We start from the raw sequence: 12,597 nt of genomic DNA on the forward strand, positions 1-12,597 counted from the left end.
CTTCCTTCCTCCTTCTTCCTTCCTTCCTTCTTCCTTCCTTCCTTCCTTCCTTCCTTCCTTCCTTCCTTCCTTCCTTCCTTCCTTCCTTCCTTCCTTCCTTCCTTCCTTTCTTCCTTCGTTTTTGAATCAACTAAAAACTTACCTATCATGCTACATATATTTCTAAGTTATATTTGCAATGAACTTTCATTGATAATCACTTAATTGGTCAAATGAAGTACTACTGTTAAGTGTAACTATGATAACCTTGAGTTTTTGAAAGTTATATTAGTAGAACACAAGCTGTGGAAGATCCTACTAAGCTAGAAAAAAAGTTTTAAGAAATGGGCCCAATGATAGATTGTATGAATTTTTTAAAAGAAGAAATAGTCTAGCTAAGTGTGGAAAGTTTCATCATCATGAGAATACATGAGATTTATTATTTTGACTATAGATATCCATGAAGACAGTTGACCAAGTCTTAAAAGTGATGCAGTGTTCATTGTTGGGATACATTCCAACATTGATGAAATCACAGAACCTGTGAAGCATTGAGAAAAATCACGAGACCTTTAGTCAAATCATCTATAGAAATGAAGATATACTATATTTAACATTTCTGGTCAATGATTTAGATGGAAATATAGGAAGCATACATCAGATCTTCAGATATTATAAGGTTGGACGCTGATGCATAACTAATGGATATAGCACTGGGCCTAGAGTCAGGAAGATCCAAGTTCAAATCTAACTTTGGAAACATACTAGCTGTGTGACTGTGGGCAAGTCATTTAATCTCTGTCTGCCCCAGTTTCCTCATTTTAAAATGTGGATAGTAATAGCATCTATCTCTCAAGGATGGTGTGAGAATAAAAAAGAGATAATATTTGTAAAGTGTTTTGCAAACCACATAATACTGTATAAATGGTGGATATGATGATGATGATCTTAAAAATCTGGGTAGCATGAGTATATTTAAAATGTTTGATAAAATATTTATTCATAGATGAACAATAATAGATTCAGTCTCTTATTATTATTTTTAAAAACAAAGAAATGAACAAACATGACGTTCCTCATTAATGATAAACCAAGACTTTTTTTTGTTTTATTGCTTTTTAGTCTCTTACCCTTTTCTAGTTCAATATTACCTATTTCAGCAATCCTAAGTCTGACTTTATGATCATATTTGTCAAGCTTCCCTCTTTTACTGATCACTGGCTAGAACACTGTGATCTAACAGCCAGTGGTTCTAAAGAATGTTCCAAAGAAATCTACTAACATCAATTCTCATTTTTTGAGGAAAAAAATTTCCAAAATTTATTCCTTCCCTATTAATCTCAGTGCACAAATGTTGAACCCTCTAGCTTTGCAGCTTAATACATTGTTTGATATTTTGTTCATTTGCTCTCTTTCTAAGAAATCTCTCTTTGTCTGTTCTAATTAAGTCATAATAATGATAGTGCTAGATGAATATGACTAAATGGAAACTTTCTAAAGACAATAGTGTAAATAACATTTTTATCCAGGTTAAAAACTTAACTCATACTTCATCAGAAGCCTTTTACAAAAGAGGTAATTCAAAAGCCACACAAGTTGTCATTTCCCCAACGAAAGATGTGAGCTATCTTAAGCAAGAGCATGACACATTGTCTAATACAAACAATTGAAATGTAATATTTGACTGTCAGCTGCCAAAATAACACAAATGAACAGAATAATAGAACTCGGTGATTTTAACAACTTATTACAGAATACCTTGCCGTGTTCAAACTGCAAGAAGAAAACACCATCAACAGCTTATGAGGCTTGCATTATATAACATACTTGAAGGACAGACAATCAAGTGTAGAGAATCTTACGTTCTTGGAAAGACGTGAAGAGCATCTGGAATCTACTGTTTCGACTGCCCTCATCTGCCCACATTCGGATTACCCCCAAGACCTGTGCGCAGCATCACATCATTAGCCACAGTACTACAAAACTTAGCTTTCAAATCCTCTACCGAGCTGCTCCCATCATAGACGGCCACAAAATTCCTTTTGCATTCATTTGAATTTTGCATCTCATAGTCCAAGAATCGTAAATAAATCTGAAAAAAAGTCAAATAATTCCCATAAATCAAAATGTTGTGTTTCAGTAAATAGAATCTTGCCTCCATTTATTTTAAAGACACAGTCGGTTGATTTTAATCAGGTTTCATAATTGTGTGAGAAACTAACAATTCACAAGATCCAGAATTTGTTCCAAAGCATCCTCCTGACATTATTTCCCCTAGTAGAATCCTTAAATCCAGATATCTTCTAAGGTTTGTCATTTACTTATTCTGAAGCTATTTCCCTAACAGTGTTATTAATAATGTAAATGTATGTGCCACTTGATATTTGAAGCATACTTTACGATGAATATGTTTACTTATTTGCTGCATCGCCTTTGTTAAATATCCATTATCCTCATTTAACATGAAATGGAGAGGAAAATGGGTCCATGGAACATATTGATATACTAAGGAGTCAAACAGTAAACCAGGAGAGAAATTTTTTTTTTAAAAAATCTATTTATTGCAAAATTAGAGGAACCATACTAAATAATCTTTAAGTTGTACTAAATGATTTTTAAGATTCATTCCAATTTTGACATCCTATGATTTTAAATAATAAAACAAGGAGCTCTTTAAAAAATGATTGCATACATAATCGACAGCAGAACAAGTAAAGGGACATTCAGCCTGTAACTTCAGCTAAATTCAATCAGTCAAAGTTTGTTAACCTGCTGTTACAATTAAGAGACTTGCAAACATTGCCATTCTGCCTGCAGAATTGTGTCAGAACCACACCCAATCAATTCCAATAAAAGTAAAGGTGGCATGGCTCTGGAACAATTCTGCCATGAGGCACATGGGCATTGCCTAAATGTCTTTTCTCATTCCTCCTTTTTCTTAACGTGAAGAAATCAGTCTACCACATATCAGGCAACATCTTCCCTTAGTCTAATACTGACTGATATCATCATATAATGAGGATTATATGTTAACATGCTAAATGCAGATTGGATTCTTAGCTATGATATAATTCTATATAAATCTCTCTTATAGTAATTTCTTGTGGAGTTTCATAAGATGTGAATCTAACACAATCATTTATCCATCTTATAGCAGGTTAAATTTTCTCAATATACGAAGAAAAGGTCAGGTATTTGTTGTAAATTCTGTCCCCAAAGATGAATTATCCTCTGCAGTCTTTAAAGCCATCGTATAAATGGTAATAGGTTTTCATTAAACTTTATAAGAGATTATATGTAATAATGCTTAAAATCTAATACTTAGAATAAAAATGTCCCATGTATATTGGGGAAAAATTTTGTGGGAAGTACAATAAAATTCAGAGGCATGTGTTTCTTATAACAAACTATGATGATACGACAAGTAAAACATTCCATGTCTTCTTAATGATGAAGAAATATAAGTGAAGTTCAATTTGATCAAATGCCCATCTTTATTTCTTAGATAATTAAAGGTTCATATAGAAAGATTAATCAAGACTGAATTTTATTTTATTATAGCATACATTTTCACAAGTCTTTAAAAATATTAGAAAAAAATCCAAGTTGAGGTTGATGCACAATTTCCAAATTCCTGGAAGTGGAATAAAAATTAAGTTACATAAATGTAGAGTTCTGAAATTTCCCCTGAGAATTGTTATTTAATAATTTCCAGACCAATTTGAATATCAGTTGCTTTATTTTATCAAATAGCTTATTATTTCTTACTCATAATCTGCTAGTGATCCACTTGGACTAAATAGTCTCCTGTTAGCATTTATCAAAGTATCTACATAGCTGTTAAGATGTCCAGTTCATATTTCCTATCTATGCAATTTAAAATCCAGACAGTCTAATTGGCTTCAAGATATTATAATCTCATGAAATGTTAAATCCAACACTAATTTTATTGTATTATTTCCTACGTATCATCCTGCTACCTACAAAGGAAAGAAGTTTAAATATGTTGTTAAAAGAAGAAAAACAGTCTTCCAACATCTTTAACAACATCTAAAAATCTATGAATTTTTGGCATAGCAGTATTAAATCTTCTCTACATAAGGAAGGAACAGCTAGATGGCACAGTGGTTAGATTGCCAGGCCTGGAGTCAGGAAGATTATTCTTCCTGAGTTCAAATCTAATTTCAGACACTTACTAGCTGTGTGACTAAGCAGGTTACCTAAACCTGTTTGCCTCAGTTTCCTCATCTATAAAATGGGCTGGCGATGGAAATGACAAGCCAAGAAAACCCCAAATGGGGTCACAAAGAGTCAGACACAACTGAAAAATGAACAACGTATAAGGAAGGTAAAAGATATATTTAGATTTTGAAATACTACAAGAAGATGAATTCGGCTTGATTTATGAACTCTTAATGAAACTACCATGTCTACAAAGAATGCAGTCATGCAAAGAAGAATGTCACAAAACAAGCAATCAGCTCTATTTTTGAAATGTTGTGCAAAGAAACCACTGAAATCTGAAACTAATATTAAATATGCACTATTTTTCCCCTAAGGATTTTCGAAGACTTACAATTCAAAACTAAGATCTACGTACAGAAGATTAAGTGAGGAACTAAGGCAATAACCTTGGACAAGTGATTTTATTTCTCTAGGCTTACCATTACCTCATCTTTAAAATGAGGGAGTTGGACTAGATATCCTTCAATATCCTTTTAATCTGCAGTTCTCTAACTTTGCACTGTAATTTAGAGTCTACCTAGTGTTTCTGACACTAGACTGGCTCTCTCTCCACAACTTCACATTTCCTCTAGCCAGTTATTACTATATTTACCCAACTTGTCATTAATAGAACATTTGCTGTATATTCTTATTGAAATGAAGTATTTGATTAACAAGTTCTTCATTGTCCATGTCAAGAAATGTTGCAACCTTAAGGGAAAAAAAAATGACATATAGTTCCCATTACCTCAAAAGAGCTCAAGCACAGTGAATATCACAATGTAAGAGGGATTTATAAAAAATTCAGGAAAAAGTATTCCCTGGCAGTAAATGAATTCCCTGAAATTCTATAAGCCAAAGATCATTCTTTATAAAGGGTAGTTCTAAAAGAGATGGTATGAGAATATGTAGAATATAATCCTGCTATCCATTTAGTTTTACTATAGAAATTTCTATATTTTCTATCATAGCTGATTTATTTATATTCTTTTAAATTTAATTACTAAAGTTTACACGCATTCTTTATTTAAAGGTCATTCTTATTTTTTTTAAAAGGACACGATTTCAGAGGTTCAATGAATAGCCAGTTTCTGCCTTTTTTTATATATTCTCTTCCTGTTGGGCTTAATGAAATCATTTTAAATACTGATCTTTAGTCATTTGAAAAACATCATGCAGCACACTAGGAGGGTATTAGTTTTTACTGAAATCTGCTATATTTCTGCAATGCCAAGTGCCATTAGCAATAGAAATGATAAAGCTTCTCCACAGCTGTGCCACATATAATCTGTACCCATTATAACATTATGATTTAATAATTATCATGTCACCTTAAAGGATGGAGATCACAATAAAGGAAAAAAAATACCTACTACATGGTATTAAAAAAGAACAAACTTAAATTAGAGAATAAGAGAAAGCTTTCCTGCATCCATATTGAAGAAAAGGAATGATGATAAACTGTGAATAATATTTAACTTCAGTAAAACAGTCAGATTATAATCTCTGCACAGTGAATCACTTTTGATGAGCTCTTCTTTTTAATCAATCACCAGAGGTTTGAACTGACAAAATGATAGATTAAGCAGATCATGAAGAGCTCCAGAACATTTAAATGATATCCAGCAGTATCTGACTTAATAATCAAACCATAGTGTGGAGGGAAGAGAATAATTTTTTAATGTACAAAGCAAATAAAACTAGAAATTCATTTACCAAGCAGTACATTCACAAATAGAAGCATATTTTCAGCTTCTCTTATTGTTCTTTTTTTTTTTACCTTCCCTGCAGGATGATATATAGATAAGTGATTATTTAGGATAGTTATCTGATAATTGTCCCAGCTAATTTAATGTAAATTAAAATTAAATATGTGGATAGCTAGGTGGCTTAGTGTGTGGAGCACTGGGCTTGGAATCAGGTAGACTCATCTTCCTCTGTTCAAATCCAGCCTCAGATATTTACCAGTTGTTTGACCATGGACAAGTTACTTAAGCCCATTTGCCTCAGTTCCCTCACCTGTAAAATGAGCTGGAGAAGGAAACCATGAAACCACTCCAATATCTTTGTCAAGAAAACCCCAAATGGGAGCATAAAGACTCAGATATGACCAAAATAACTCAACAACAACAAAAACTAAATATACCAGAAGCTGTCTAATATTTATATAATCATTTGGAATAATGTCTTTGGGTCTGTGCTTATAGACTATGTCAGAGGTAAAACACTCTTATTGAAGATGATGGAAAATAATATCCCCATTTCCCTTTATCATTGAAACAGGCTACACCATGCCACACCCTAGCATTTTTCTCCAGAAAGATCAGTAGCAGGGACATTTTAATATTTTTGGAAAATATCAAAACTACAGTCTTGTCAAGGGTAGAATTCAGAATGATCATATCAATGTTGAAAAGGCATAGAAACTTATGAAGCAATAAGGACTTGTACTATGCCAATGTTCCCATAATGGCAGAGAACTTGATAATGAAATTTTGGCATATATAGGGATTCAAATTCATTCTAAATGATTCACAGAATATATAGTAGAATCATAAAACTGCAGAATTATAAAAGAAGGGGAAAAATCTCATTCAGGATAAAGTAGAAGTGCAACATTTTGAAAAAAATCCCTCATTTACCTCCATTAAAATCATCGTCAAATACTTTATCGTGGCTTGGATGCAACCCTGGGCCTTCATGAAAACCATGCCACCAGAGCACAAGCTGTGGCAGATTCTACCAAGACAGAGGACTGCGAGCAATATTGGTGACAAATTCTATGTATACTATCCAAGGATCACCAAGTATGTTAGGTATTTCTTGCTTCAAATTCTCATAGAATTTTAGAGTTACAAGGACTCCTTGGTATCCAGTTCAGGCCTCTCTTTTTGGACATGCCACTAAGAACCAGAAGGTTAGTCACCAGAAGGTGATGAAAAGTTTAGGACCAAATTACCTATGAAGATCATCTACTAAGAGGTATAGGTTGCAACCTGCATTAGTAAAGTCAGTACCCAGACCAAAGAAATGAGAAGTCATTCAAATATTGGAGCATTGGGCCAATTAATCTTTTATATTAATTTGATCATTTTCATTCAAATGTTGCAGCAGGATTTGTACATAGAACACTAAATACTGATTTCATTTGAGAAATAATCTTATGTTTGAGATTTGATTCTGCCAAAATCTGTTATATGAAAGTAATTATTTCATTTTCATATTCTTAGAAATCATTTGGATCTTTCTCTTTTTAAGGAGAATGAATCTTCTCCAGAAGTCCAAACTTACAGTGTACAATCTTAATATCCGCAATAGATATCATGTGCCTGTGTGTAGGTATACACACACACACACACACACACACCCCTATATGTATATGTATATATATACACACACACATAAGTATATAAATATGTATGTATATACGTATGAATATATATATATATAAATATATATATATATATAAAACTGTAAAACAGCTTGTCACAGATAATACATTGTCATATTTAATTAGTCTTTATTTCCTCTTGAGCAATAATACTGCCTAGTTTTCCAATATTAACTGTGACCTACTGTATAATCAAAAGAAAAGTAAAAACTGAAGTATTTTCAATATTAATCACTATACCTTGAAATATTCTATTTTTAAAAGCAATCTTACAAATACAGAAAGCCCATCCTGGTGATCTCAAGCTCCTGGTTTGCTCACCAGTTAATCCAGTGCCATTTTTTATCCTCTAACCTTTAATTTAACAGAAAAAGTCTGTCACAGTATAGTCATCTTTGTCTAGCTCTGCAGGTAACTTTCTCTTTGGGTCATAGAATGCCAAGCAGTATAACAGACAGGTACGTTCCATTTTACTGCCCTGGGATTATACAAAAGACAGTCTATTTACTAGCATAAGGGAAGGGGCGTGGGTATATACTCTTTTTTGAAAACTGCTTGACAGCAAAAGTTAGTTATAATGATAAGCAGGGAGGAGGGCCCCTGCTGTTCTCTAGCAAAATGTCCTTTTAAAAAATCCTTCATTGACAGGGATTTAGAATGAAATTGTTTATGCATACATCTTTCTTGCACATGGCTATTTTACAATGGTTATAATTCAAGGCATGATCAATCTCAAGTCTCATACAATTTTGAGCTAAAAGTTCCCTTAGGGAACTGATCAACCTCTTTTTGCATGGACTGAAAACTAATCCAAAGATATTATGTGACATGCCCAATCCAGACACAACTGCCCAACCCATACAGCTAGGTGGTTAAACCAGAGTTTGATAATAAGTCCCTTGATTTTAATTCTCATGTTCTCTCCAGCAGGCCACACTGCCTTTGTTAGACTATATCATTTCACCTTTCTTCCCTATTTGGTGTGTTAACATGTAAGACATCATCGATTCTCCAATTTTTAGGAAGAATCATTTCCTCTGCCCTCTGGGGTATATGACAGAACTTTAAATACTATACTTGCATATTCTGATGTAATATTGGTTTTGGATGTGTATCTACAGTATTTAATGAAAGTAGATACATAGTAGATACTTCATGAATTTTATTGATGCATTTGTTCATTGATGTTACACCCAGTGCTATATAAAGAATTTAGGTTGTTTACCAAAGTGACCTTCTAATGTCAAGATAATGGCATAGTAAGTGATCCTTGGCAGATTTGTCCACCTGCTAACAAAGGCACACTTGCAGTCAGAGGCTGGTTTATCTGTGTTCACTTTCCTATTTTTCATGCATTTCAGAGACCTGGTTTTAAAAGGAAAAAAAATATGTGAAAAAAATATATATTGAATTTCCCTGTACAACTGGAGGTGGCCTTACAACTCCAGCATAGCTCCAATACTTAATACTTAGATAAAGTCTTAAAAAAAGTTCTAATCCACTTTGCATCCATTGCTCTTCCTGGTTTCAACTCCTGGGAACAAGATGCCCTTCTCAGGTTAAGCACATCATTTGCTAACTCAAACCTTAATTAATACCACTTCTGGCAGTCTCCCCTCCCCTCTGATTGAAGGACTGGAGGATGCAGTACTAAATTCTTCCCAATACTTTCCTTTATAAAGGGCAGAAAGTGGACTCTTAGCTCATTCTACTTTACATCTTCAGCTCTTCCTTGTTTCAACTCCACAGAACAAGATTCCCATAGAGCCCTTGCACTCAACCACTCTCCTTTTCTTCCCCCTTTTTTGTATTATCTCCCCCATTACATTATAAACATCTTGTGGGAAGGAACTGTCTTTCTTTTTATTAATTGTATCCCCAATGCTTAGCACAGTTCATGGTAGATAGTAGGTGTTTAATAAGTGTTTGCTAGATTATAGGATAAATTATCCCTGCTCTCATAATTGTATAAATTTGGGCAAGTTAGTTAATCTTATCTCTTCTTTACTTTCCAAATATTATATACATATACATATATATATATATACATATATATATATATATATATATAATAAAATCAAGCCAACAAACTTTTATTAAGTACTTATATATTCACATATAGTAAAATTGAGTCAACAAGCATTTGTTAATTATTTGCTTACTATGTGATAGGCACTCTAGTAAACACTGGGGGTACAAAGGTATAAAAAATAGTTCCTATCCTCAAGTAGTATACTTTGTAATGGGGGAGACAACATGTAAATTGCTAGCTAAATACTCTATAAATGGGTAAATAGATAGACAGATAGATAGAATATATATCCCTATAGTATCTATTTAGTTGTTTGTACTTTGTGTGTATATATGCGAACATACATATGTGTATATTATATATGTATATATTTCTGTGTATGTGTTTATATATGTATGGGTATGTGTGTGTGTGTGTATAGAGAGTAGCTTATATCAAAATAAAGCTGAACATACTTAAGTGTGGATGTGAGGTAGGAATGCTTCCCAGGCATGTCGACAGAAGTTGGCATGCCTCTTTTTTGTCCTCCCTTTATGTGTGTGTGTGTGTGTGTGTGTGTGTGTGTGTGTGTGTGTGCGCGCGCGTGCGTGCATTTACATATTTTATACATACATATACATTTATGCATGTATATATTGTATGTATATATACACACATATACAGACAGACACACACACATATATGTATATATGTGTATATGTGTGTATACACACACACACACACACACACACACACATTTCCCTAAATGTTATACTTTGATTAGTGGCAATACCACCAACACTGCAGTATCCCAGGCTCAACCTTGGAGTCATCTTCATCTATTCCGTGTCTGTTACACTACAAATCCAAAAAGTTATCTGGTCCTTTTCATTTCTATTTCAGCATTATGTCTTGTAACTCTCTTTTCTCTGCTCTCACTAAATCAATGCAGTTTAGGCACTCAACTCTTTCTGACTAGACTATTGGAATAGACTTTTAATTTGTCTTCCTACCTTTATGCCATCCTTTCCCCAATCCATAAGTCAGATAGTAATCTGATTAATATTCCTAAGATATTTCTATGGCTCATGATACTTGTCTATTTCAAAAACATTTAATGTAACCCTGTGTAACTTCAAACTGGCATGGAGCTCCACATTTATTTCATACTGTTCCACTACATGTGGTCTATTTTCTTAGTCAAACTGGACTACATTTTTTCCCACATTCTTGCCTGTTTGCTTTCAGTCCTTTGACTTTTTATATGCTGCCTGGATTAGACTTCTTCTTCCTCCGCCTCCACCTATTTTTTTTTGACTCACCTTCCTAGCTTCAAGATACAACTAAAGTCCCACCAAAGATACTACTTCCTCCAGGATACTTTATCTTACTCTCACATATTGGATTTGTAATAATAATATACTTGTATCTCTCCTTTGCATTTATCTTACTCTTGTGTGCATCAGAGTTATTTGATATTTGTTTAACTTTTCTTTCTTAACTTTAAGCTCTTTGATACATCCCATCTGTCACCTATAGCTGCTACATACTTAATAAATGTTTATTTTCCTGGCATTGGTTGTAATGACTTGCACATAATAGACACTAAATAAATGTTTATTGGGTTAATTGGTCACATTTGTAAATAATGGAAGAAATAATATCTGCATCTTTCTGTACACATACACACATAAACAAAAACCCAATACTAGATAGATGATATAAAGGTAATAGACACCTATAATTCTGAAATTGTTTTTGAAAAAAATACCCAGTATATCAATACTAGGAATTACTATCAAAAAGTGATAAGAGGTGTAACATAATAAAAAACAACAATCAATCACAAATCTAAATAATTATGGACACCTAGCTATAATTTAAATCAATTAAGGATTGATAAAAAGAAAAAAAAATGAAGCTGCTTTACCAACAATGACTTAAAATTACGTATCCTAGGAATTTCCCCTGAAATCATGGCAATATCATAGGTAAATAAGCATGGCTGCATTAACATTTTCAATTCAATAAATTAGTTTAGGTCACATTATATTCAAATGTAATGATAAAACTCTAACAATAAAGAGCAAAATTATCAGGACCATAATGGATTCGTGAACTTTTTACCTATTCTAAGCCAAATAGATAAGGTTATTTTATGGGCTATTATCTACATTACAAAATTATCACTTTGGCACACTATCAGTCCATAAGTTTCTTTGACAATTGAGAGATGACAAATTTCTTTCCAAAGTAGAAATAAAATAGTTTGCAAGTTCAAATTAGAAGTGGAATTTTAAAAGCACTCATTACCTCCACCTCTTTTTCAAAGAAATACACAATATATAGTCGGTGGTTAGTAAAGCCAATTTGTAAACTGACTTTCCAGTCGGTAGTGGGATGGAAGACTGACCTTGGATCGTGGTGGGGCTCGAATGTACCATTTACAGTCAACTGCCTCAGTGGCAGAAGCTTTTCCTTCCTTCATAATTTGTACAGATTCCACAATTCCTTCAGGTCCGCCCATTTCAAACTCACACACTAAATAAAATACCAAAGAAACAAAAAAGGGAACTTCAATAACAACCCAGAAATATTTTCTAAAACAAAAATCAAGACCTTGGGATATCATGAAGTATCTAGTATACCAACCTGGTAATGGTTTCAAAACTCCAAGGTCCTTAAAGTCAGGATCTTAAAATTGAGGAAAAAAAAACAATTAGTCCTATTCTGTATTTTTAATGAAAGTAATATATAAAAATATTCCGCTCAATAATTCAGGAAACTATCTAAAAGAATCACTATATCTTGTTAAATTAAATAGCCATTAAAAAAGGAAAATTTTAAAATTTAATTTGTACCTGATTTATGTCAAAATTTAAAGACTTTCTCAACTTCAAAGAAATTCTCTTCTTTAAGTCTTTTTGCTTCTTGACTTCATCACCTAAATATAGTGTTGTTAAGTGTCAAACATGTATGGCATTTTGATGTG

The 12,597-nt window shown here is 33.0% G+C and overlaps 1 protein-coding gene across 1 annotated transcript in view; it reads right to left on the reverse strand.

Annotated features, from left to right (window-relative positions):
• The window catches only part of NETO1 (neuropilin and tolloid like 1), a 199,561-nt gene that overhangs the window by 62,984 nt on the left and 123,980 nt on the right, over nucleotides 1–12,597 (reverse strand). Inside the window, 4 exon segments of the mRNA XM_078153545.1 lie at nucleotides 1,842–1,920; nucleotides 1,922–2,071; nucleotides 12,019–12,146; nucleotides 12,258–12,299. Of these exon segments, the coding sequence (XP_078009671.1) occupies nucleotides 1,842–1,920; nucleotides 1,922–2,071; nucleotides 12,019–12,146; nucleotides 12,258–12,299 (399 nt within the window).

The sequence above is a fragment of the Phascolarctos cinereus genome, unplaced genomic scaffold (genome assembly GCF_003287225.1).
Source record: "Phascolarctos cinereus isolate Bilbo 61053 unplaced genomic scaffold, phaCin_HiC Scaffold_4;HRSCAF=312, whole genome shotgun sequence".
NCBI classification, from domain to species: Eukaryota; Metazoa; Chordata; class Mammalia; order Diprotodontia; family Phascolarctidae; genus Phascolarctos; species Phascolarctos cinereus.